The 25,411-nt window shown below is 50.8% G+C and overlaps 2 protein-coding genes across 7 annotated transcripts in view; one reads left to right on the forward strand and one right to left on the reverse strand.

Annotated features, from left to right (window-relative positions):
• Positions 1-13,548, forward strand: part of PSAP (prosaposin) — a 30,011-nt gene extending 16,463 nt beyond the window's left edge. Inside the window, exons 2-14 of the mRNA XM_037495639.2 lie at positions 58-191; positions 477-551; positions 1,381-1,506; positions 2,168-2,368; positions 2,778-2,921; positions 4,461-4,517; positions 8,247-8,378; positions 9,850-9,945; positions 10,278-10,458; positions 10,538-10,704; positions 11,003-11,083; positions 11,319-11,426; positions 12,416-13,548. Of these exons, the coding sequence (XP_037351536.1) occupies positions 58-191; positions 477-551; positions 1,381-1,506; positions 2,168-2,368; positions 2,778-2,921; positions 4,461-4,517; positions 8,247-8,378; positions 9,850-9,945; positions 10,278-10,458; positions 10,538-10,704; positions 11,003-11,083; positions 11,319-11,426; positions 12,416-12,451 (1,538 nt within the window). The 3' untranslated portion in view covers positions 12,452-13,548. The remainder of the gene's footprint in view (positions 1-57; positions 192-476; positions 552-1,380; positions 1,507-2,167; positions 2,369-2,777; positions 2,922-4,460; positions 4,518-8,246; positions 8,379-9,849; positions 9,946-10,277; positions 10,459-10,537; positions 10,705-11,002; positions 11,084-11,318; positions 11,427-12,415) is intronic.
• A 228-nt stretch (positions 13,549-13,776) lies between these two features.
• Positions 13,777-25,411, reverse strand: part of CDH23 (cadherin related 23) — a 381,721-nt gene continuing 370,086 nt past the window's right edge. For 3 of the 6 annotated variants that reach the window (XM_054690747.1, XM_054690749.1, XM_054690751.1), the window contains 16 exons: positions 23,410-23,587; positions 23,095-23,306; positions 21,153-21,344; positions 20,885-20,998; positions 20,072-20,201; positions 19,714-19,965; positions 19,474-19,635; positions 18,589-18,845; positions 18,120-18,217; positions 17,613-17,733; positions 17,451-17,530; positions 17,269-17,309; positions 17,043-17,103; positions 16,472-16,601; positions 16,177-16,299; positions 13,777-14,912 (listed from right to left, as the gene is read on the reverse strand). In XM_054690747.1, the coding sequence (XP_054546722.1) occupies positions 14,586-14,912; positions 16,177-16,299; positions 16,472-16,601; positions 17,043-17,103; positions 17,269-17,309; positions 17,451-17,530; positions 17,613-17,733; positions 18,120-18,217; positions 18,589-18,845; positions 19,474-19,635; positions 19,714-19,965; positions 20,072-20,201; positions 20,885-20,998; positions 21,153-21,344; positions 23,095-23,306; positions 23,410-23,587 (2,478 nt within the window). In that variant the 3' untranslated portion in view covers positions 13,777-14,585. Of the gene's footprint in view, positions 14,913-15,628; positions 15,734-16,176; positions 16,300-16,471; positions 16,602-17,042; positions 17,104-17,268; positions 17,310-17,450; positions 17,531-17,612; positions 17,734-18,119; positions 18,218-18,588; positions 18,846-19,473; positions 19,636-19,713; positions 19,966-20,071; positions 20,202-20,884; positions 20,999-21,152; positions 21,345-23,094; positions 23,307-23,409; positions 23,588-25,411 lie in introns of all 6 variants that reach the window. The other 3 variants (XR_008550123.1, XM_054690753.1, XM_054690748.1) reach the window with 3 other exon arrangements.

The raw sequence follows: 25,411 nt of genomic DNA on the forward strand, positions 1-25,411 counted from the left end.
GTGAGGGGGGTCCTGGTGTGCTGGGAAAGGGTCTCCTCACACTGGTTTTCTTCTTAGCTGTAGGCAGCCCTGTCCATAGCCTGAAAAAATGCACGGGAGGCTCAGCAGTGTGGTGCCAGGATGTGCAGGCAGCGGCTGACTGTGGGGCCGTGAAGCACTGCCTGCAGACTGTCTGGAGCAAGCCCGTGGTGGTGAGTGCCCTTGGTGCTGTCCTGAGCCTTTGTATTTCCACTCACTGCCAGTTACAAAGCACTTTCTCTTGACTCGTTTTGTTTGCTCCTCACGGTTGCCCTGTGAGGAGGTGGAACCTTCTGGTTCTGCACACTTACTCCTTCCCTGTGCTGCTTATATAGGTTAGGGGCCACAGTCACATCTCTGGTTAGATAAAGTAGTGAAAGGCCAGCATGGTTTTCTGTTGCGTGGTGAGTTATGCCATGCAAATACGGATCTCTCTCCCTTGTGTTCTTTCCTCTTAGAAATCTCTTCCCTGTGACATATGCAAACGAGTCATCACTGAAGCAGCAGACTTGCTGAAGAACAATGATACTGAGGTGAGCTGTCACTGTGTGTGTGTGGCCATGCCCTTCCTTAAAAGAGCTGTCACTTGGGAGGAGGAGGTCCATGGGGAATGGTCTGAACCCACATCAGGAACCCACATCAGGATTAATTTAGGCCCTCTGGTTAGCATGCTGTTCTTGCTCACAGTCTTCCCCCTCCTACCTCCATCCTTTAACAATGTAAAAGCCATTCTTAGGACCTCCATGGTTGGCCTAGGGGTTGGGTCTCAGCACTACCACCAGGAAGGCCCACTGCCAAGGCCTGAGTTTGACCCCCAGCCAGGGAGCTACCCATGGCCAGCTGCTTCCCTCAGCAGTGTATTTCAGTAGATCTGCCTGCTCTGCTCCCCATTCTGTCTCTGGTGACTCCTCCCATCCCCTCTGCCTCTGGCTTGCACCCCAGTCTACACAAAAACTAACAAAATCTTTTTAAAAAATGTAAAGGCTATTCTTAGCCACAGGCTGTGGGTCCCGGCTTACAGACCTGGGGACTATGTGTTACATGCTCAGGATTGACTGGGATTTTCTTTTGTATGCTGTGAACTCTAGGCTTGTTTTGCCCATCTCAACTTGAAATTCTCTGGGCCTGTGGCACTGCATGTGAAAGGCTCTTCATTTTGAATAAAACCTGTGCCTGCTTTTTGCCTCCTTGATCTGGCATCTGTGGCTTCCCACTAGCCCACTGGCTGTCTTCTTTCCCGAGGACTGCTGTTTTCTAGCCTTCACTTTTCTGTGCAGTGTAGGGGGGAGTCTCTTCCTTTCAGCCCTTATGGGAAGAATTTGATCTGACCCTTGATCTGACCCTTGCCTTTGTCCTCTCTAGCAAGAGATCCTCACGAACTTGGAGAAGACCTGTGACTGGCTTTCTAAGCCAGAGCTGTCTGCCAAGTGCAAGGAGATTGTGGATGCCTACCTCCCGGTCATCATGGACATGATTAAAGGAGAAATGGTATATGATGGAAAGCAGGCTCTTCCTTCAGGGCACTCCTGGGGCCCAGGGGAGGGACTTCAGGGGACCAGGTTTGTGGAATTTGGGAAGAAGAGGTACTTAAAAAACTGAGAGGACCACTGGGGCAGCAGTTCCAAGACCAGGACCAAGTTTCTGGTGAGGAAGGCAGGGGTGGCTTCATGCAGCACCTTTTAGGCCTCTCGGGATTGCCGATGCAGCAGGAAGTCATTGGAGGGTTTCAGACTGAGGAGTGACATGATCATAGGTGCCTTCCTATGGGCACTTGTAAGAGGGAAAGCTGCCAGAGTAGCCCGATGTGATGGGGACAGTGGGGATGGACAGATGCACATTTTGTATTCAAGGATGAATGGGCTAGACTTGCTAATACAGAGGACATACAAGAGGGAGAGGAATTAGGGCTTTCTTCTGGGTTTCTGGCCTGACCTCGTAGAAGGATAGATGGTGCTGGAGCCATCTGATGAAATGGAGATGGAGGGGAGACCAAGTTGGGTGGTTTAGTTTGAAATGTCTGAGGTGGGCATGCATCAGTGCCTTAAGGTAAGAGTCAAGGAAAGGACTACCTCAGAGGCACCTCGTGGCCTGTTTTGCTTTCCTTGGGGGAGAGGGCTTCCCATTTCCAGCTGGATATGTTTTCCACCAGAGCCATCCCGAGGAGGTTTGCTGCGCCCTCAATCTCTGCGAGTCTCTTCAGAAGCACCTGGCAGAGCTGAATCACCAGAAACAGCTCGAGTCCAATAAGATCCAGGAAATGAACATGCCTGAAATGATACCTCCCTTCATTGCCAACATCCCCCTCCTCCTCTACCCTCAGAATGGACCCCACAGCAAGCCCCAGCACAAGGTAAGGCAGTGGGCCTGGCCACCGAGGGCCCCATTTGGATTAGAGATGACATGAAGGGGCAGTGTGTATGAGAGGTTCTGAAACAGGCTGTATACATCTTCAGCTGACTCTGCAGTCACACGAGCCAGCCAACCTTCAAGTTGTGGTCCCGTGGAGGATCTGAAGAATGTGGAATATTTAAAATCAAGATCTTACTCCCCCCGCCCACCTACTTCCTATTAATTTTTACTAAAATGAATGCCCAGTTGATTTGAAATCTGTTAATATAAGTGCCCATAAAAATTCATTAGGAACTGTTCAGTAAATTATGACAGCTGTAGCTGTGAGTGTGGAAGGTAATTTTGCAAAGAATTGCTCAGTTACTGTAGGAATATGCAGTGTTTACAGCCCTATTGTTCTCTCGCTGTAGGTTGGTGCGGATGTTTGCCAGGACTGCATTCAGATGGTGACCGATGTCCAGACTGCCGTAAAGACCAACTCTACCTTTGTTGAGGCCTTTGTGGAGCATGTCAGGGAGGAGTGTGACCGCTTGGGGCCTGGCATAGCTGACATGGTGAGCCTTACCTTATATACTCGAGGATGTTCTGGGCCAGGGGACTGCACTAGGGAGACAGGAGTTGGGGAACCAAGAAAACTATACTTTCTTTGGTACCATTTTAAGTTCCAACCTAAGTGCTTTGAGGAAGGTATTATTTAACTCTTTCCCAGAAGGCAGCTGTGATTAGGTGTTGGGTACTTAAATATTTTGTTGGTTAATTGAATTCAAATATGCTACAAAACTCTTTGGGTGAGGGCCTCCCTAGTGGTGCATGGGTTAAAGTCTCAGCGCTATCAAGCTATTGCCAGCCACAGCGGCCTCAGTTTGATCCCCGGCCAGGGAGCTAACCCACATGGCGCAGCAGACCTCTCCTCTCTCTCCTGCTGTTCCTCTCAAAAGTGTGTTTCAGTAGATCTGCCCGTTCTGATCCCCACTCTGTCTCTGGTGAATTCTCACATCCCTGCACCTCTGGCCTACACCCAGTTCTTGTATGCACAAATAATAAATAAATCTTTAAAAAACCAACTCTTTGGATGAGGTAGTGAAAGGAGACTACTTTCGTGAAGATATTTTTCCCCCTCCCTGTTACCATGTTTAAAAGAAACACCTCTGGGGGCCTCCCCGGTGGCGCAGTGGTTGAGCACTGGGTTGCAAAGCTGCCGGCGGCCTCTGCGGCGCCGGTTCGATCCCCGGCTGCTCCCCGGCCACCGGAGGAGGGTCCCACATGGCGCGCAGACCTCTCCTGCCGCCCGCTGCTCCCCTCAGCAGTGTACTTCGGTCCTTCTGCCTGCTCTGCTCCCCGCTCTGGCTCTGGTGAATTCTCTCACCCTTCTGCGCTTCTGACTGTACCCAGTGCATGTATAAACAAAACAAACAAACAAATAAAAAAAAATGCCTCTATAAAAAAAAAAAAAAAACACTTAAAAAAAAAAAAAAAAAGAAACACCTCTGGAACCACTTACCACCCTGTTTTGAAAGCCTGGCTGTTGTGTATACGTAATTTTAAGCCGGCAGTCATTCACGGGAAGCCACTCAAACTGACTTCCAGGAGATTCACCTGGGAAGTTTTTTGTACCTTGGTGAATCTTAGTCCTACAGGTTCAAAAACTCATTTTGTTAACACCCTTAGGAGTTTGATTTCTTGGCTCTATTCATATTAGCCACATTCATGAGATTGTTGTGTAAAACCAAGTGCCAGTTTGTTATTTCACAATAGTAATGTTGGTTTTCTGAGGAGTGTGTCTTGTAGTCACTCTAAATTGCTAATGAGTAGTTGCTGACCTTGGGGCAAGTTTGGGCCATCAAAGGAGATAGAAGGATGTCATCTTTAAGGACCTTTGGGAAATATTATCAAGTACTTTCTGCATATATGTTTTCCTGTATGGTAAAAAATAACCTAATTGCCATTTTTTTCTTATTAAAACTTGCCTCAGAGAAGACACTTAGAAGACTCGACTCTTGGAAACTTACTAGATAGTCACTGTTGGCATTTTTGGAAATGCTGGCATTTCTGCAGCAATTAGTGTTACTAACAGTCTGTTTCTCTCTCCCCAGTGCAAGAACTATATCAACCAGTATTCTCAAATTGCAGTCCAGATGATGATGCATATGGTAGGTGGCAGGGGACTCCTTGTTAGCATTTTTCTTTGGGTCAAACTTCGTGGGTTCCAGGAATTTTGAGAATTACATAGTTTGTGGTGCCCTCCCCCTCCTCCTTTACCTTCCAGTATTGAATTGCCTGGATTGGGCCAGAAAGAGCCCTCTTGGGCTAGCAGACTCTGCTACGAACTCAGTGGCTCCTCCTGCCATCCCCAGGCAGGGGAAAGGCTGAAGCAGTTTGACCCCTGGACTGCCTTGGTGGCTTTTTGGCAGTTTGTTTGCCTGTGCATATGTGAATGGGACATTAGATTTCTAGTAACTGGCTTTCTTTCACCTGTGAAATTCACCCTGCTCTCTAGCTGGGCCAGGCCTGAGAATTGCTGTGTTGTAGCCTGTGTTCTGAGAGGGAAAGAATGTCGCCTCCCAGAATTGGGCCTGAGTTCTGCAGCGGTGTTAGCTGTAGCTGCTACTTGAGCCCTTAGTTGCTCCTGCATTTGCTTCTGATGCATTCAGATGTTAGGAACATTCCTTCATTATTAAAAGTAGAAAATAGGGAGCATGGGAAGGGAGCCAGTTCCATGTGGAAAACTGCTGGATGGAGCAGAGTGGTCTGCAGGAATCCCTACACTGGGGACACACACTGACCTCCTGAGAGCTGATCTGTAGGGCTTGAGGGATGGGTTGCACCATTTTTCTCTGTCATATGACTTTCTGATTACACTGAGATTGACTTAGAGTCCTCGGGAGTTCTCTAACCCAGGGGCCAACAACTGTGGCTCACCACCTGTTTAGGTCTGCAGAGTTGACTGAGACCATATGATCTCAGAACCTAAAAGCTCTAACCACTCGAGGACCCCCTTCAGGCCCAAGAGAGCTTTCTGTTTGGGATCACAACCTACCTTGTCCTAAAAACGGTTCAAAGGCAGCTTCTAAAAACATACAGCTAGAGTAGGGAAAAACAAATGGACAAACCTTTGTTGTTACTTGATTTAGTTAAGTGCTTGCTTATCACTAAATACTCCTCTCATGTTAGCAATTACATTGCATAGACATTTAAAAAATTAAGGATATTTATCAAAACTCACAAGGGTTTTAAAAATATCAGTGGGATCATATTTTATATAGTACTTCAAACTTTGTCGTCCGTACTTTTTGTCTGAAAATTTATTAGTCACCTAAATATTCTTGTACAAATGATTTTTAAGTGGTCCCTTAATACTCACTATGTGGCTAGAACATAATTAATGTAAGCAGTCTCCTCTGGCTGGATGTTTAGGTTGTTTTCTATTTGGGCTTGGTATAATCATGGTGAATATCCCTACAGCCAAATAGATAGACACACACATCCCTGTATTTTTCCTAAGTACAGAGGACTAAAGCTGGGCTTGCTGAATCAGAGGGCAAGGCTTTTGACATGTTGTCAAACTGGCCTTCAGGGTGGGATTTGGCCACCTGGGGAAGATTGCCATCAGGCCTGGTTTGGGATCCCTCACCCCTCTGGGTGTATTATGAATTATAACACACATCCCAAATTTGGGTACCTGTCATCTGTTTTGCTGCTTATTACTAAGCTGAGGGGGAGGCCTTGCAGGCATGTTGGGGATAGGTTCTGAGGATGGGCTTCTCTTCATAGTGTGGTGGTCTCTGGGGACCTGCTGCCCAATGTTGAGCATGATTTGGTATGTCAGGGACATGGGGATGGCACACACAAAGCTTGACAGTAGTTCTGTTCTTCGAGGGCCAGAATAGAATAGCTTCCAGGGCTCCCTTATGCTTCAGTTGTAGGAACAAGGTAGGTCGTTGGTATGTGACTGAAAGGTGTTTCCTCAACTTTTTTTGTGACGTCCTTATACCTGGTTAACTGCTGCATTGTTATTATTTTATTTTTTCTTAACTGTTGTGTCCTTTCCTTTCTCTTATTTTTATCTCCGATTTCCTGTTTTTTTGTTCAACAGCAGGATCAGGTATGTGATGGGGAATTTGCTTGTGGTAGTGGTCTGCTGCTTCTCATAGTTATTTTGCTCATCTGTTTTTATGGCATGGTCAGCTCTGCTAACTATGAGGGATGGCTGAGAAAGGCATGATCTCTCTGTTAATGGGCTGGCATGGGTGCTTCTGCATCTTTACCCAGTGATTCAGCAGTGGAGGGTTTGGAGGCCCCAACCCCTTCCAGGGGGCCCAGGAAATGACACCAGCAGACCTTGCACGTTGGTCAGAATCAGCACACAGCTGGCCACGTGCAGGTCACCAGTGTGATGATGGGAAACCATGGTGACTCTGGTGATGCCTCAGCTTCCTTCATTGTAGGCCTTACTGCCAGTGGGAGCCCTTGTTTCTGTCATGACCCTAGAGAACATTGTTTTTCATAATCCCAGAAATGCTTTTGCTGCATGAACAAACCATTTGCAAACAGTGAGCAGACTGTTCAATCCAGAGAGTTGGAAACAATCTCTTGATTGTGGCTTTTGCCCTTCTGGGTGATGGGGATCTGCAGCCACATCAGATGGCTTGAGAGCCAAGCTAATAGAGTCATGCTAATGGCAGAAGAGGGGAATCAAACACCCAGACCATACTGGCAGAGCCAGTGCCCCTTTGGGACTGTACCTTAACCCTCCTGAGCAATGGCATCTATTTTTAGAAATAGATTTAAAGATTTTTTCAAATGTATTTTGAAGTCTAATGGGACAGAACTGTGGCTGAGATTTGAATTTTTATCTAGGCCTCCTCCAGAAGTTATTAGAAGGAAGTTGATCTGAGACTATAAACAGCCACATACCTCTTCAGTCTTTGTCTTTTTCTAAAAAGCATGTTGTGTATCTTCAGCCCCATTCTGATATTTCCCCCTGTTCTTACATTGTGCCAAAGACAGAATTTTTGGGATAGACTTCATTTAAACTCCCCAACCTTGTTTAATTCTAGCGCCTTCTTGATCTTAAAACAAAATGAGCCCCCACCATGGTCTAGCCTCATTCTCTTCCTTTAACAGGTCTCATTTTTAGTAGTCCTGTTCCCGCTGCTTGGTGGTGGGAGGCAAGTGCCACCAGGCCAGAGCTAGTTGTATCTGGTTTACAAAGTATATGAAATAGGTATACTTTCCTGATCCTGTTTCCAAACTCTCTAGTTCTCAGTGGTTTGGTGTCTGGATGGGAAGGGGGGGTCAGTCTGAAGGCCTTGTGACTTGAAATGATTCATCGGGGCATTGGGTTTTCATGTGTACTGTGCTTGTGTAATTGTGAACGCAGAATGTGGTTTTTTAAAGCTCACATTTCTCCTTAGTGCATCATTTTAAGATGCCACTAAAAGATCCTGTGTCATTCTGTTTCCAGTATATTTAGCTTTCTGTTTATAATTCCTCCTTTAGAAAGAACATATGGTTTACTTCTACAGAGAGTGAACCAGTTCAATGGAAAAACAGGTTCTAGAGCAGACCGGGTGTCCTTGGAGATGTTTTGGTGCCTGTTAAGGTGCCAGGAGTGTCACTTCCCTGTGGTGCCCCCTGGTGGGAACAGAGAGCCTTCCCCTGCTTCCCCCGCCAGAGCTGTGTAATGATGTATCTGCTCTGCTGTTGGACACAGACCCTTTAGATTTCATGTGGAGCCTTTGCCTATCTGGGGGGTAGTCAGTTTTGACACTAGGATCAAGGTGCCCCCTGCCCCAGCACCCCAGCCTGTGTGTACAGAGTGGGACCAAGCAGAGGAGGCACAGGCCTGCATCTGACTGCTTTTTCTCTGCTCTCCTCAGCAACCCAAGGAGATTTGTGCATTGGTTGGGTTCTGTGATGAGGTGAAGAAGATGCCCATGCAGACTCTGATCCCTGCCAAAACAGCCTCGGAGAATGTCATCCCTGCCCTGGAACTGGTGGAGCCAATTAAGGTACCTGATGTCATTGTTGTGAATAGTCAGGGCTGTGTGTTGCCTGTCACTCCCTGCTGTGTCATATCTTGTGAGGCACACACTTCTCGTTCCCCACTCAGCTCCTAAAGGTATTTGAGTTTGAGACCATTATTTGATGGTGGTATCCCGTTTACTAATGCAGCAGCTTTCTTCTCCCATCACCTTCTATTACCTTGGTTAGAAATTCCAGTGCTCACTGGACCAAGCTTGCACTTTTAGTGCATTCAGAATCTTTTTTTACTGTGCCTGGCTCAAACCTAATCTTTTGCACTGTGATTTCTGTGGCCTTCCCTGCCATAGCATAAACTTGAAGCCTCTGTGGGGGGTGCAGCCTCTGTACACACTGATGTCTGTTTTGTATCCCAGCTGACTTGATTTGGTCAAGATGCTCCCTCCAGTGTATAGTTAACACTTCTTATGGGTCAAGCAGTGTTTCAGAGATTTAGGCCTAAGTCAGTTCACCTACAGTGGTGGACAAAATTGTCCTTGTGTTCATGGGGCTTGCAGGCTTGTTCTTAAGGGTGATAGGTGATGTTTTATCACATGACACATATGCATGTACTTGTTCCAGAATTTCCCATGTCCCTTGACCAGTAGCCATCTCTTTGCTGACTTTACATGGCACATGCACGGTATGACCCATAGGAAGGTTTGACATTGCTCTCTGCTTCCCCTCCATCTCCAGTGGAAATGCTAGTCGGCCCACTTAACATCTGGTGCAGTCAAAGGCAGATGTTAAGTGTGATGCTACCTTGCTGACTGAATGAATGGGCAGTACAAATGAAGGAGAGTGTAGCTTGCATTCTAGCTACATAGTGACCATTAAATTTAATAAAACTAAGCAAAAGTTCAGTTCCTTGGTCACACTAGCCACATCTGAAGTGCTCAATAAGACACATGTGGCTATGGTCATTATAGTAGACACCAGACATTCACTACATTTTTACAGAAAGTTCTTTTCAGTGGTATCACTTTATTAGAGGTAGGCTCTAGAAAAGCAGTCTGAGGTACTAATTAATGAGGCTTGAAACTGCAGAGCAGACATGAAATGTGTTTAAACTCTGTAGTAGACAGGTAGTGAATTTCCTGTTCATTCCTCCATCCACCTCCCTAAAATGAACACTGAATGGTGATATAAACATCATCTGGACAGTGTTCTTATTTATTTTGAGGCAGGGGGACTCTTTCACTGCTTCTATCTCCTGAAGTATGAATTTCTGATTTTTGGAGGGAGCGTGGTAGTAAAAATTTGGGGAAACGAAAGGGTCTCCCACTGTAAAAAACAAATAATGGACTCAGCGTTGGCCTTGCTTGGAGAGGAAGCCACATGTCATTTTGGATTTAGTAGGAAGTGGCCCTTTGTGTGACACTGACCTGTCTGGCCTCTGTAGAGGAGCTGGACAGGGCTCAAGGGCTCCATATTAAAATGTTCTTTCCACCTTTTTAACAGAAGGATCTTGTGCAGTCAAAGGCAGATGTTAAGTGTGAAATGTGTGTGTACTTGGTGAAGGAGGTGGTCAAGCAGATTGACAACAATAAGACTGAGGTATGTGGATTTCGGGGAATGCTTCCCCCCCCCCCCCAGGGAGGGGCTCTCCTGTCCCATGAACCCAAACCCAGCCCAAGTGGGCTTGGCCCTTACTGTGTTGGACACGAGCCTGGAACTTGTATAACCATGTTTTTACAAGGCTTTTCGTGCCAGTGGAACCCTCTGGTTGGGGTTTGTGGAAGTCACTGCACTTTGCTTTGTAGTCCCTGTCTCTTGTGGGAGAAACAGCATCTTGCTGTTGACCGATTCCTGGTCATGGTGATATTTTCAGAATCTCTCTTACCCCTGCCCAGCCTCCCATCTTCTCACAGGATTCTCTTGTGTTTCAGGAAGAACTCCTTAGCATTTTGGATAAAATGTGCTCCAAATTGCCCATATCGGTTGCTGAGGAGTGCCAGGAGGTGGTGGACACTTACGGCACTTCCATCCTGAAGATGCTGGAGGCAGAGGCCTCGATGGTGTGTAGCCTTCTCCATGTCTGCCCCTCCCGGGAGCTGCCTGCACTGACTGGTGAGCCCAGGGCCAGGGCTGGCTGACCCTCTTTGGATTTGGAAGGGTGTTAAGCCTGTGTGCTTGCTCTCTTGTGTAGTACGAGTGGTGCAGAAGAAGAATGGTGGCAATGGTGGCTTCTGTGAGGTGTGTAAGAAGCTGGTTGGCTATTTGGAGCATAACCTAGAAAAAAACAGCACAAAGCAGCAGATCCTGGATGCTCTGGAGAAAGGCTGCAGCTTCCTTCCTGACCCATACCAGAAGCAGGTATGCCTCTGGTTGCTCTTGGACACGTAAAGGCTGCTTTTGTTGTGCCTTCAGTTGACATTTCAAGGGAAGACCAACTATTTTTGCCTCCAGGTCTGGAGCTCAGTGAGATTTTCTTAGAATTGGTCTGTTGGCTCAAGTGGAGTCACTGAGGGAAATAACCTGAGTGGGTATGTGTGTGTTGGGGAGAGGGGTCCCCCTCTCACTGTGTGAGGAACATGTCCAGTGTCCCTCCAGTCCTTTTCGATCCCCACTTTGCTTGGGCACCCCCTAGACCTAGACCCCTGTTTCTTAACAGTGTGATCAGTTTGTGACTGAGTACGAGCCTGTGCTGATAGAAGTTCTGGTGGAGGTGATGGACCCATCCTACGTGTGCCTGGTAAGCTCTTCCGGGTAGTAGATTCTCGGGTGGTGGATCCTGAAAGGGTCTGAGACTTTTGGCCATGGGGAAAGTTTCTGGGGCTGGAGTATGGGATAGCCAAGAAGATAGCACATAAGCAATACTGTGGTTTTTTAAAATACACATTAGAGCTCTGCTTGCAGAAGCTAATAATATTTTAAACAGGATCGAGCCCATCTAACACCTCCCCCTCACCTCTGTTTTCACCATACAGAAAATTGGAGCCTGCCCCTCAACTCAAAGGCCTCTCTTGGGAACTGAGAAGTGTGTCTGGGGCCCAAGCTACTGGTGCCAGAACATGGAGTCAGCAACCCAGTGCAATGTGAGTAGCTCAAGTGAGACTCCTGCTTTAATAGAAGCCTCAGTGATTTGCTCGCTCCACTATGTCAGGGGAAGACCTGAGGTGCAGAGAGGCCATTAGCCCTGCCTGTGCTGGGTGGCCACAAGTAAACCTAATTGCCTCCTTGTCCTTGAGGAGTGAAGGCTGGGGGGTAGATGTTTTGTAGTGTTGTTCTGCTTCCGTCCTCATTTGCCTTGTTATGGGGTCAGATTCGCATAAGGTCACCCCAGGGATTGCACAAGGCCCATTGGACTCATTATCCCAGTTCTTGCTCATGTTCTCTTCCCCTTCGGGTCACTTTTGCCCTGACTGGAGCGCAGCCAGAATCTTCACCCAAGGCCTAGCAGAGGTCTTGAGTGGCCCGTCCCCGGGGTAACATGGTACTAATCTGACTGGGTACTTACTGGTTGGGTGACCCTTACTGCTTTCCTGGGATGGGATATTTGGACTAACCTCTGTTACTTAATGTTCCTTTGTGCAACTTTTTCTTCCTCATGGGCTCTCCTTGAGGCCAGCGGGGCCTGTTGGTATTGGGGAGGTTGCGTCATCTTGGGTTGCTGAGGAGAGGAATAGTAAGGCACTGTGCCATTACCCCACTATTGGCTGCTAAAATTGGTTCCTCCCACCCATCTGGGTAAATTCTCAAGCCCGAGCTAGTGTGTACCTGACTGCTGGGTGAAGGAATTTTTTGCCTTCTGGGCGGCTTAATTGCTGAACGCTGGGGCTCTGGGCCCTACATGCATGGGTGCTTACCTGTAAACCACTAAAAAAGGTTTTGCCTCTACTGCTCTGAACTCTTGCCTAATGCCACATGCTGCCCAGTTTTAAGTCAGATAGGGTTGCTAGGTCTGCAGCTTCCAGTACCATCAAGATAATGTGTTCCATTTTGGGGTGATGTCTGATATACTTAATGGGTTTGAAATGGCATTTGTCATGTGAAAGTCTAAGCCTGGTTTTCTTTCTCCTGCCAGGCTGTCGAGCATTGCAAACGCCATGTGTGGAACTAGAAGGAATGTTCCATCTTGGAGAACCTGCACCATCTTTTCCTACTTGTGTGTCTAAAGGAACAGTCACACAGATCTATTGACTTTGTTATAAAATAGGACCCCTTTACCTTCATTTCTCATCTCCCTTATGGTAGCATTGCTGTCAGTGTGGGAGGCGCCTGGCCTGCCATTGACATAGCTGCTTCAGTGTCCCCTTTTCTCTCTGCTAGATGGATGGTGACCTATTGTGCACTGAGGTCTTTCAGCCTGCTCTAGCGTGGTGTCTACCTGGAGAGTGGGCTCTAGTTGCTGGCACCACCCAGAGCTTCTTGACAGAAAGTGTCCATCATCTTTGCTGGGGCCTGCTCTGAGTCCTGACACAGGCGTGGGCTTCTGAGACCTCCGCTAAGGAGGGCCCCTCCCCTTCCTGGGCGTGTTGGTTGCTATACAAAGAAGCAAAACAAAGGTGGTTTTATATGAAAGACCAGAAACTTAAAATAATTAGACTTTTAAACAATATAGTTCCTACTATAATAGAAATTTTGGAAGTGGCTGCTCAGCAGACCTGGGTAGGGTTAGCGTTTGCTGTCCTAGGCCAACCCTTTCAGCTTTCCTGGGTCTTTCCTTGGTGATGCCTTGTTTGGGCTTCTGTGGGTTTGGATGGGAGGGGAAAATCTACCTGAATGTAACCTGCTCACTCTTTGTGGAGGTCCTGGCTTTTGTGTGTGAGTATGTAGACAGTGGTGACCACCTACTGCTTGCTCTAGTGGCTGCCTCTGCCCTGCCACCCAGGGCCCACCGTTGCTCCGGGCAGTCGTGACCACCTAACTCCTCCCCCTTTCGTGGATGCTCTTTTTGACTTTGCCTTTCAAATAAATGTGGATGAAAGCTCCTAAGCCTCTGGCTAACTGGTAGAGGGTCTGCTGTCTGGGGGCCATTGCTGTTGCCCTGCCTCCTCTCCTGTTGCACCTTCTGTTTCACTTCTGGTTGCTGGGGGACAGCAAGCAAAGCCAGTAAGATGTGCAGTTGCTATTAAATGGACTTAATTTTGTTTTGCACTAAAGTTTGTGATTTAACAATAAAGTTGTGTCAACGAGACCTGTGCCTTTGTGGTACCTCAGCCGGAAGGATTTGGTTTTTGACTACCTTCAAGGCCATGGATCCTTAAGTGCCCAGTAAGTACCGAGTAGTTCCATGGCGACAAGAAAGTGAGTAAAATAACCCACCTGGTTCTGCCTAAGGGAGCCAGGACCAGTAGTGGGTCAACAGAGTGGCTGAAAGCGGGGTCCAGATCTGCCCTGCCCTTCAGTGCCATTCCCTTCCCCCCACCCCCAACCACACGAGTAGTTTACCAGAGCCAGAGTGCATGCCGGTTCCTTGTGAATTGCTTTTCTTTTTAAAATTCAGACCATTCCAGAAACGTTCAGTGAGTACCGGTTAAACAAAACCAAGGGGAAAACATTGCGGGAACAGCTTAATTTAAAAAAAAAAGAAAAGGGGGGAAACATACACCAACACTCTACATTCCAAACCCAAGGGAATACCAGTCATTTCTCTTTAGGAGCCGGGCACATTTGGGAAGCCAGTGAAATGGAGAAAATGCTGTTTGCTGACATTGACCATGTCCATGTGGGGAGGTGGGGATCACTCACTGCCCCTACCTGGATGTCCAGCCAGGGTTGCGGCAGAAATGCAGTGGGACTTGAACTGAAGTCAGGTGTCAAGGCCAGGCAGGGGACGCCAGCTCTAGGCCTCTCTCCCCGATGTTGAGTTGGACTCCTGCGCTGTTTAAGGGAAGGGGAGGGGGTAGGGAGGGGAAGAGGTCTTGCTTGGCCTCTTTCACCTCAGCCTGGGCTGAGCTGGTCCTCAGATTCTGGTCCCAGGTGACCCTTCTTACCTTGTCCTTAGACACTTAACATTTTTGTTTGCTTTTTTAAAAAAATAACAAATTTTATGAAGATAGAGATCAGATGCTGAATGAGCGTCTGGCGAAGTGGATCTGTGCAGCTGATGTGGGCCTCAGGCCAGGCTAAGGCGGTGCAACCAAAGCTGTCCTGAGGCGGGGACCATACCCCGAGGCCCTGCCCCTGCCCCTGTTCTTGCCCTGGGAGGGGGCGGGGGACAGGCTCTCACTCTTATTGAGGCTCCCAACTGGTCATAGCTCCGTGATCTCCAGCGGGCTCTCCATGATCACGTCTCGAAGCTTGTGCAGGGGCGTGGATTTGGCGGACTCTGTGCGGGCATTGCGCTCGAAGGCACTGGCCTCTGCTGCAGTCAGTGTCTCCAGGGAGCGACCCAGGCCCTTCTGGTCATCCTCGGGTAAGCTGTTGAGGTCAGTGGCTAACAGCGTGCCTGTGCTGCCGTGCACCATGTGGATCCCGTCGGGCCCCTTGAGCTCCGTCGGCAGCTTGTGGTGGAAGTGCAGGCTGCCCTGGCCTGGGCTGCGCTCCCCTGGCTCCTCCTCCAGCTCTGTCTGGATCAGCTGCAAGAGGCCAGGACCACCCCTTGGTCAGGGACCCCCATATGCTCAGGGCCATGCCCTAGGGCTTAACAGGTAAATGGCCCCAGCTTGGTTCTTCCTTACTTACTGCACAAGAAACTCTGGGCTCCTGCTGGGGCAGGCCTGTCCAGCCTCTGACATTGTTAGCGCATGACTACTTAGCTGTGTTCTTGGGAGAATGGGCTTCCTACAAGAATCTTTCTCATTTTGTACATTCCCTGTGAATACACAGGCTCAACTCTACGTCCGACCAGGTAGAGAGTGTCCGCAGGTAGGTAAAGCAGAGCCTCACGACTGGTGCTCATTCCTGTGTGAACAGTCTCTTCCAGTTGGAAATGGGGGCCCTGCTGGAAATCTGGGTTCTTAGGTAAAGTCTGACTTTGTAAAGGGTTGACAGAATCACTAGCAAATCTGTAGACATGCTTGACCCTGGCGGCCATTCCTGCAAAGGTACCTTCTTTGGGCTTCTCGAATCTGAGAAATGCTGCCCTGCAGCCCACCCTTTCTCCAGGAAAACCCACTGCAGAGCCCAGAAAGCAGCATACCTTCTGACTTCCTGGAACCCTCCACCCAATTGCTGTCTGTGACCCTGGCTGCTGAGCTTCAGAGACACTGAGGGCAGGGGTGACAGGAAAGTGAGAAAGCGAACACCCCCAGGACTGGGGCACAGCACACAGCTCCCTGGCCCACCCAGCTACCTCAGAGATGGAGGAGTGGCAGGAGGAGGCTCTTTGCACCATCCGTTGTGCAAAGAGCTTTTTGAGCCGCAGGTAATCCTCTAAGACCACTTTCAGCAGCGAGCCCTGGTGGAGGGAGAGGGTCAACCCCTCACCTAAACCCTCCCCCACCAGCCCCACCCCTCTTTCCTTCCCTAACTGGGGTGGGCAGTGATGGAAGGTGACTAGGGATGCTCAGGCCTCTCATCCTGAAGGATCGGGAGCAGAGCCTGGTGACACTGGCCAGCCAGAATCTGAGGAGCCCTGACCTGGAAGTCACTATAGGCTGATGCAACTCTTTTATCAGTTCCTAAGCCCAGGCCCCTCTTTCTGCTCTGGTGGTGTTGCCACAGTGGAGGGCATGTCTAGCCGTCCTGGTGGAGAAAGCTGTTTTCCAGCACCCTCCCTCCTCCCTGTATCCTTTGGAGTGGGTGCAAGATCAGCTAGGGGCTTGGGTGCAGATGTGCACGTGTGTGTGTGTGTGTGTGTGTGTGTGTGTGTTGGGGTAGGATCCTTCAGGTAGGGCTCACCTTAATGGGCCCTTCCCGAATGATCTGGCCCAGCTTGGCAATGTTGTCGTACTCCTGGATGGCTGCCCGCAAGTAACGGTCATCATCAGGCTTGACTGCTGCTGGTTCGCGCCCAAAAGTTCCCTGGGGAGAGAGGGGACGTTCATTGGAGCAGCGGTAGACAACAGGTGCACACACAGGGTAGGGATCATTTCCTGGAGAATGCAGCTCCCTGGCTAGCAGTGGTGAAGACCTGACCTTCCCTCCTCCCCTCCATCCATCCTGCATCATTGCCCGCCCCCTGCCCCAGGCTCACATGGGTTCGGGTGGGGCTGTTCCACAGGTCAGCGATCTCACTCAGGTTCTCTGGCAGGTCATCCTCATGCTCTGCCTGGGCCGCCAGCTCCAGGTTCCGGCAGAAAGGGTCCAGCCACACGGGGTTGGCCCTGTGGGTGAGGAGTGGGGTGGAGTAAGGAAGGATAGCTTGAATGGGTGGCTACCCTTCCTGCCTCACCCCAACCTCTGCTCATTTCTCTGGAAACCATATTGCTGGGGATTCAGGGCCATGAGAATTGGGTCCCTTGTCCATGGCACCTCTGGGTGCTTCCTCCTACCCTGGGATCCTGCTAGGACATGTCAATCCAGGTCAGCCTGGTGTAGAAACCTTACTCTGCATAACTCTGTACCTCATGTCCAAAGTCTGTCCCAGTCGGGTGTGGACCCTGCAGGACAGTTTCTGAGGTTGGAGGAGGGGTGACCAGACCACCAGAGGGCGCACACACCCCAGGTTTCAGGCACTCTTTCCCTTCTGCACTGGTAAGGACTTCTCTTGGCAGCAAGGAATGCTCCACCCCACCCGGGCCCTTGGCAGGCTACACTCCACTCACCCATCAAAGGAATACTTATTGGTGTTGGGCATGTCCATGATGTCGATGAAGCCTCGATTCCCTGCAGAGGGGAGGGTTGGCATGTGGAGGGCAGGGGTTTACTTGCTGCAGTTGGGGGAGCCAGCCCACAGCCTCAGCCAGACTTGCGAAGCCTGGGCAGGCCCTCTAGGCCCCCAGGATTCCCTCCTGCCCTCTCACCTCCAGAACCATCATAGTCCTTGCTCACCTGCTGAGCCAGCCACAATGGCTTTGAGCTTCCTCTTGTGTCTGGAGAGAGGAGGAGAGGGTCTGGTGAGGGAGGCTGGGACTGGGCTGGCATCTCAGGACCTACAGGCCCTGCTTGCCACTGTGTTACAGGAACGGGGGTGGTTGGCTTATATCAGGGCAGGGTGGGTAGAGGTCACTCACACAGTCCTGTAGTACCAGTTCATGAGGATGAAGAGCATGGCAGCCAGGAAGAGGAGAATGGCCAAGACAATGATCGCCATCTGAGGGAGCAGGGTCAGGCATGAGTAGGCACGGTGCCTGGGGCAGGAAAGGGGCTGTAGGAGGGGGTGCCACCAGAGGTACCTGCAGGGCAGACATGTCATCAGGTAGCCGGACCGAGATGGCAGGCTGCACGTCCAGGACATTGTAGTTCCGGAAAAGATTCCGCAGCTGTTCCTTGTTCTCGTCGATCATCTGGATCACCCTGGGTGAGGGGCAGGGCCAGAGCTGCTGTCCTCAGCCATTCTAAGAGCTTACCCCACTCAGGAGGGTCTGCCCAGTTCCTGCCTCAACCCCAGATTTCACCCTCGCACCAAGCCTTGCAAGATTCAAGTCCACCCAGCGAGGGTAGCACTGTGTCTTAGAGGGCTCATCATCCCTTCATATAGGAATCCTATTTGACCCTCAAGGTGTAATACTGCCACATTCTAGATGGGGAGAGTAAGCCTCAGGTTGGAGCTCTGCTCCTGCCTCCATGTGTTCTCTCTGGAGGGGAGTGCCACACTGATGCTGTCTCTGCCTCCTTTGGTGGGTCCCCTCCCAGACGCCAGGACAGGGAGGCAGACCAGTCTCAATACAGGCCTCACCCACCGGTCCACGTCCAGGATGCGGTTGGTATCGCGGTTCACCACATGGATGAGCAGTTCCGTCTGTGCGAAGTTCACCCGACCCTTCTTGTCCACGTGGAACTGGGAGAGAAGAGGCATCATGAGGAGGGGACAGGAGCAAAGGGTTGGATGAGGCGGTCAGGCCTTCCCTAGGGGCCCTTCCTGCCCTACCCTACTAGTACAATGACTACTGAATGCTCACTGAGGATCGAGCACGATGCCCATTACTTCATCAGCCCTGGGCCAGAAACTATTATTAATCCACTTCAGAGCTGAGGAAACCAAGGACAGAAGACCTAGAAGGTCTTAACCAAGTCCCTGGAGCTAGGACATGGCTAGGGGCATATGCCCCTTTTATGTTCCTGTGCTCTCTGCACTGCCCTTTCCCGCTTTGGCCCAGTATCCCTTCTCCCGCCATCATCCCTTGCCACAGAGTGGGTCGCGTGGGGCACCTGCACGTCATCGGTGTTGACGATGGCACCAGTGATGTTGGAGAGCAGGCGGATGAACTCCTCCTCGAAGCCACGCACACGGTCGGGAATCTCATTAATGACGATCTTGACGCGCTGGTCGTCCCTCAGGATGTAGATGCCGATGATGGCTGTGTCGTTGTGGCCTGCTAGGTCCCGGGCCACAATGTCCACCACAAAGTAGCCAGGGCTGTAGGCCATGAAGAGATCAAAGGTGCGCAGGATGCCATCCACACTTCCTGCAGGAAGAGCCCCCAGGCAGGGTGCTCAGGGGCCACCCAGTGCCTCAAATGCCCCAGGAAAGGGCAAGGGTCAGAGCAAGTGGATATAACAGGCTTGCAGCAACTCGGACACAAGTGCTTGCAGGGTGGAGGGCGAAGGTGACAGAGGGGTGGGCACAGTGAGCACACATGCCCAGCTGCACATGTGGTGTGTGGGCCTCGGATTGGCTAATAAGTATTGTCAGGAGAGTGCAGCCTGTGCTGCCAGAACTTACAATTTTTCTAGAGATTTCTGGTGAAATCTGATTTTTAGTTGTGTGACTGGAGATGGATGGTTGGAGTGGCTGATGGGCTGGATGGACAGATGGGTGGATGGATGGATGAGGAAATGAGAAAGAAGAAAGGAGTAAGTAGGTGTAGAGGTGAATAATTAGAGACTAGATGATAGGTGATGGATAAAGGATTCACAACGGATGACTGATTGGCTGGCTGATGGATGGAAGGGCAGATGCATGGAAGGCCTGACGTTGCTGGCTGGCTCCCCATACCTTGTGGTGCTCCTACAGACCCCGTCTCCTTAACACTACAGTCCATACAGTGACAGAAGTGTTGGCTGGAAGCCACCCATGTGTACCCAGGTTCCTACCCATGGTGAAGACCTGACCCACATCCTCAGAGTCGTTGGCAAGGGCACGGAAGTAGTGGATGGCCAGGATGCTGTAGAAGACGAGACTGTTGTTCCCAATGTCTGCATCCAAGGCCAGCACCTGGATCAACTCCGAGCCCATCTTGGCATCGGTGGCCACTCCTGTGGGAACAGGCAGGCAGGTATGAGTGGCACATCAGAGGCCACAGACACCCCAGGCCCAGGCTCTGGCTCCTGCACCTGCAGTGTACTCAGCCTTGGTGAAGCGTGGTGGTTGGTCATTGATGTCCTCTAGCACCACGCGCACTTCCTGCAGGGTGAGGTCAGTGGCCAGGTCGAAGACAGAGGACGGCCCACGGGGAGGTGTCCAGCTACGATTGCTTGAGGCCTTTATAATGAAGGAGAAGATAGCCTCGCGCTCTCGGTCCAGGTCCCTCAGCACCAGCAGACGCCCATCGGGCTGCAGACGGAAGTTTTTCTCTTCGTTGCCAGCTGCGGGTGGGACCATGGCACAGAGTGAGGGGGCAGTGCTAGGGCAAGCAAGCTGGCTCACCTCCAGCCCCAGAGTAGGTACAGCAGTAGCCCCATCAGGACCCACCTGCAATGAAGTAGTACACGATGGCATTGGGGCCCTCATCAGCATCCACGGCACCTGTCACATTACCCACAAGGGTGCCTCGTGGGGAGTGCTCAGGCACTGTCAGCAACTGGTACTGGGGGCTGCCTTTCTGCAGGGGAGAGGGGATGTCACAACAGGCAGCCGAAGGAAGGTCCCATCTTCCAGTCCCATGAGTACCCCAGGTGCTACCTTGGCTCCTGGGCTGAGGGGGTTTATTGCCTAGGCCTTATGGGGGGAGCAGAACTGCTCTAACTTCAAGGGAGCAAGGGCTATGCCTGGGACACCCCAGCTTTGCCATCAGGGAGTGTTGTTCAGTGACATCCTCCATGAGGGTAGAGCTGGGCTTGGTATGTTGTCTGAAGTATCCCTGCACCCGAATGGATGTTTGCATGCATGTGTATATGTGTGTGTGTGTGCACACACATACGCACAGTCTCCAGTGAACATCATGTTCCATGTGAATGCTAGAAAATACATCAGAATCTGACAGATGAGGAGCTCAGCCCAAGCTCCAAAAGGCGGAACTCATTTTTAGTGTGTGTGTGTATATCCAATCTGATAATGTCAGCGCCATGAGTCAAGCATTGTTTGACTTCTGCATAGTGCCTTTGAATTGTAGCTGCTCAGGATGTAGCTATCCTGTGAGATATATGCAGAGTTTTCAGGAGCATCTGTGTGTGCATACAGCCTGGTGTGCACGGGAGTGCGTGCATGGGAGTGCGTGCATGTGTGTGCTTGCAGGCGCTGAGTCCCTGTGTGGGCGTGCTGGGCCCAGGGAATGTGCAAACTCACTGGAGGCCTCACGAAGAAGGGTTCATTATCATCGATGTCCTCCAGCGCGACCTGCAGCGGCTGCATGGTCTCATATGGCACGGGCTGGCCCAGGTCGCTGGCCACCAGGATGAGCTGGGGGCAGAGGAATATAGTCAGTAGGGAGTATGGGGGTGCACCAGGTCATCACCCTCCCAGGCACTGCTTATGCAGTTGTGGCCCCAAGAAAGCCCCTCCCTCAGCCCCGCTGCTGTGTCGGCCCCGTCCTTGTGTCGGCCCCACCCCTTACGCTGTACACCGCTTGCGTCTCGCGATCCAGGCGCTGTACAGTCTGGATGAGGCCGCTGATAGCGTCGATGGTGAAATACTCCCAGTCTCGGTTGCCTGCCGTCCTCAGGAAGCTGTAGCGCACAGCCCCGTTGAGGCCCTCGTCCTTGTCCGTGGCGTAGACCTCGTACACGTTGGAGCGCAGTGGGATCTCCTAGAGGCGTGACGGGAGGGTGGCTCCTGGGACATCTGAGAGAATCCCCATGGAACTCTTGTTCCTTCTGCCTGCCTGCAGCGCCTTGCTACCATGGCCACCTTCCAGCACTGTTAGGAACTCCTGTCGGCTTGGTTGGACTTTCCTGTAGTCAGTATCTGCCAGAACACCCCTCCCCACTCCCCCACCCCCAGCCAAAGCTGCTGCCCACTGACAGCACAGCGAGGGACCTGCCGCTCAGGGTGCCCATCCTTCAGGAGCTGCTCCCATCCATCCATCTGGTTCCACTGGGTGCTGCGATTTAGAAGACTGACTAGAATCTAAAAGATAAGGCCAGAGCCAGCCTTTGTTCTCTGGTCTGTCTTGCACTCTGCCACCCCAATCAGAGCTCTAGTATCTCCAAACAACAGCAACCACCCAGTGGGGTGCCTGAAATTGGGAGACAAGCAGGTAAAATGACACGGTGGATGGAGACTAGATACGTGGGTTCCAGTCTGTTACTAACTTATCAGGTGGCCTGGCCATGCTACTACACCTGCTACACCTGCACGACAGGCTCTTGAATTCTAGTTTAAGATATTTAAAAAGTGAACTGACACCTGTAAACTGAAAGCGATAACCCAAAATACCCCACTGCCTGGTCTCAACTAAGGCATGCAAATCAAAGAGCCAAGACCCAGCTGGACTGGCCTTGCCGAAAAGCTGTGTCAACAACAACAAAAAGCCAGCTCCTGGCCCAGAAGAGAAGGCTCTAAATGGAGAGGGTAGATTTGAACCACCCTCCCTGCTTTCCTCAGTGCAGAGACAGCAGCAAGCAGATACATTAACTGACACCTGCTTGAGTCCTTGAAATGTTTCCCTGGCAAACTATAACATTCTCAGCGAAGAGCTCAGTCCGGGCAGCTTTCCCAGAGCTGTCTGGAGGCTGTTCCTGGGCTTGAGTCACGCACCTTAACTCTTTAATAAACTCACTTACTTTTGCTTGACTCAGTTTATTTAAGTCAACACATCACATGCTGACCCGTGATAAGCTGCCCAGGACACAAGAGAAAGAGCAAGTTTCTTGACGTTTAGTTGAGAAGTGGTTGGCTCAGCATGGTCTGCCAGTCTCTGATCATAATGGCAGTTACATCTAATTAATAGCAAGGGGGAGCGCCAGGCTGCCTGAACCCCCCAGGCAGCATTTTGGTGCTGAGAGGAAGGGTCGGAGACCAAGGAGATGTCCCTATCTCTACATGGCAATTTAGAGCAATTGGCGACTTCAGAATATCAGTCATTTGCCCTTGGCTCTTATTTTGATGCCCATCCTCAACCCTAGGCTGTCTTCACATGGGTATCAGCAGGACAACAGACAGACGGAAGGGGCATGTGCGTTTATTTTGAGACGAGTATAGGGGAAGTGGGTGGCTGGGGAAACTGTCCTTGGCAGATATTGTGGAGCAAGAGATGGGGCATCTACTATTAATAAGCCCCATTGTGCAGGTGAAAAAATGAACTCAGAGAAGTCACTCACTCAAGGTCATTTGGCTGGTCAGTGGCAGAGCTGCACGTGAGTCTTCTGTGAACACAGCCCACACTAACTATCACTGTTCAGAGTACTGAACACTGACACCCGTCGAGTCTGCTCCTTCTCTGGCCTCAGTTTCCCCACCTTCCCAATGGGAGACTTTTGGCCATTCCACACTGTGACTGCAGCCATGGACATCTGGGAGGGGATGTTGGTGAGTGGAGCCCCAGGGGACAGTGGTACCTCTCTGATGTGGAGGATGGTGCCGTTGGGTGGGCGCACAAAGACGGGCCGGTTGTCATTGACATCGATGACCTCCACCAGGATCATGGTGGTGCCCCAGAGTGCAGGCTGTCCTCCATCCGTGGCCACCACAGTCAGGTTGAATCTCTCATAGGACTGCAGAGGCCGCGTTGTGGTCACTAGGCCTGAGTCCATATCCACGTGGAAGGCATCTGGCAGGTGGGGCAGGAGAGCAAGGCATGGCTTGGGCCACAGGCATAGCAGCCTGTCCCTCCCACCCCTTAAGGTATCAGGACCGAGAAGCAGGCTACATACCCACACCAGGGCCCTCAAGTGAGTAGACCAGCTCCCCATTGGAGCCCTCATCCTGGTCAGTGGCCATCATGGTGATGACCGAGGTACCAGCTGGCTCATTCTCATACACGCTCGTGCTGAACTGGGACCTGGAGAACTGTGGTCGGCAGTCGTTGACATCCAACACCTGGATCATCACCTGCGGGGGAGGTTGAGGTCAGAGGTCAGAAGCATATGGGGGGCTGCTTTACGCAAGCTTCTCACACAGGAGGGAGGGGTAGGGAGAGGGACAGGTGTGCCCTGGCATGGCCTCCAATGGGTTGGAGTCTGACCTACAGCTTATTTAACTTTCTGAGGCTGTTTCCTTGCCTGTCTGTTGGGACACTATCTTAGAGCAGGTCCTTGACTATCAATTACTGTCATTTCCTTCAATGCCATTTTGTTATAACATCAGTAAGAAAAAACACTTCTCTCTCAGGCCCCTGTGTGTGCAGTCTGCACCTTCTCCCATGTCTGTGTGGGTTGTCTCCTGGTACTCTGTGAGTGGAGGCTCATGGCGCGCGCGCGTGTGTGTGTGTGTGTGTGTGTGTGTGTGTGTGGTGTGTGGTGTATGGGTGGACAGGGGTCAGTGGTGGGGGTGTGGGGTATGTGAGTGGGGTTGGGGGGTGGATGTCCTGCAACGGAAGGGCATCATCCTGTCCAGGGTTGGTTCCCGCCCCTGCACCCAGAGCTGCTGGGATAGACTCTGGCCACTCTGGAATAAGCAGGCTGGAAAATGAATGAATACAAATGACTCTTTGATATTAGAAATGTTTTGGGTCTTTGTTTAGAAGTTTGGTGAAGCTTTTGTGATCATGAATATACACAGGAACATAATTACCTACGCTGAAATTGGTTTCGTTTTTCACGACAAGTTGTTTCTGCTTAAAGGTGCAGTTTCCAAGAACCTATTGATGATGCTAAGTGAGGACTCACTGTGCCTCTCAAAGTGCTGGTGAGGCTCACCTGGGATGGTGGGTGCTAGATGCTCAGTGCAGTGCCCGGCCTGTACTCTTGTACTGTGGTTAACAGGTAAGCAGTGTCTGGGCCCTGCAGCAAGCCCCTCCTCACCCTCCTCCTAGGCAGCCCTTGGCTCCTTGCTCCAGGGCCCTATGCATGTGACTCTAATCTCTGAAGCATAATGCTGGACTGTGACTCTGCCACACATATCCCTCTCCCCTGCCCCCAAGGCCCATTCTTAACTTGGATTTGTGTCTGGCCTGGAACTTGGCTCCTTCTGCTGACTCCATAGCCCAGGGCAGATCCTGTGGACACAGCAGGCCACGAGGCCTTTCCTTCCTTGGCCACTGCCTGCCAGCATCCTACTCAGAGCACTTCACGGCAGCGATTTTAAAAATCTCTCTCTGCACAAACATTTTTCAACCCCCATCTCCCTGACTGACCAGATGCACTGTGCAGGAAGTGGGGCATCATCACTGCTTCCCTCTCATTATGCCCCCCACTTCAGTTTTGACAACTGGGGGCTAGGGAGGTTACGTGACAAGTGCAGTGTGCTTGGCAAGTGGAGCTTCTGACTCCACAGAAGCTTCTGACTCCACAGCACACGCCCGTGTGCCAGGGACAGGAGGCAGATGTGCAAGTGTGCCTGGCCCCTTCCCTCATCTGAGAAAGAGAATTTCTCTTTGTCCATTCAGCTTCTCACCTCCTGGCCTTCAGGAGAGTTTTCTTCAGATGGTTAAGTTATGAAGAGGGAGGACTGAGAGAAGTGAATACAGAAAGACAGAACTGGAGAAGGCAGAAAAAAGGGGGAAGAAAGAGGAAAAGCAAAGAGCCAGGGCTTGGGACCTGAATAGAAGTGGGGCTGGAGAGCTTAGAAGGTGGGACACTGGACTCGAACAACTGTGGACACTAGAACTGGAATAGGAATGGGCTCTGAACCTGACCCCTCACTGATGTTCTTTGAGAGACAAAAATAAAGACAATAGCTTTATGTTTGTTGTTAGACTCTTTCAGTAGGACCTGG

Source organism: Talpa occidentalis, unplaced genomic scaffold (genome assembly GCF_014898055.3).
Source record: "Talpa occidentalis isolate TD23 unplaced genomic scaffold, MPIMG_talOcc4v2.1 talOcc4.8, whole genome shotgun sequence".
NCBI lineage: Eukaryota > Metazoa > Chordata > Mammalia > Eulipotyphla > Talpidae > Talpa > Talpa occidentalis.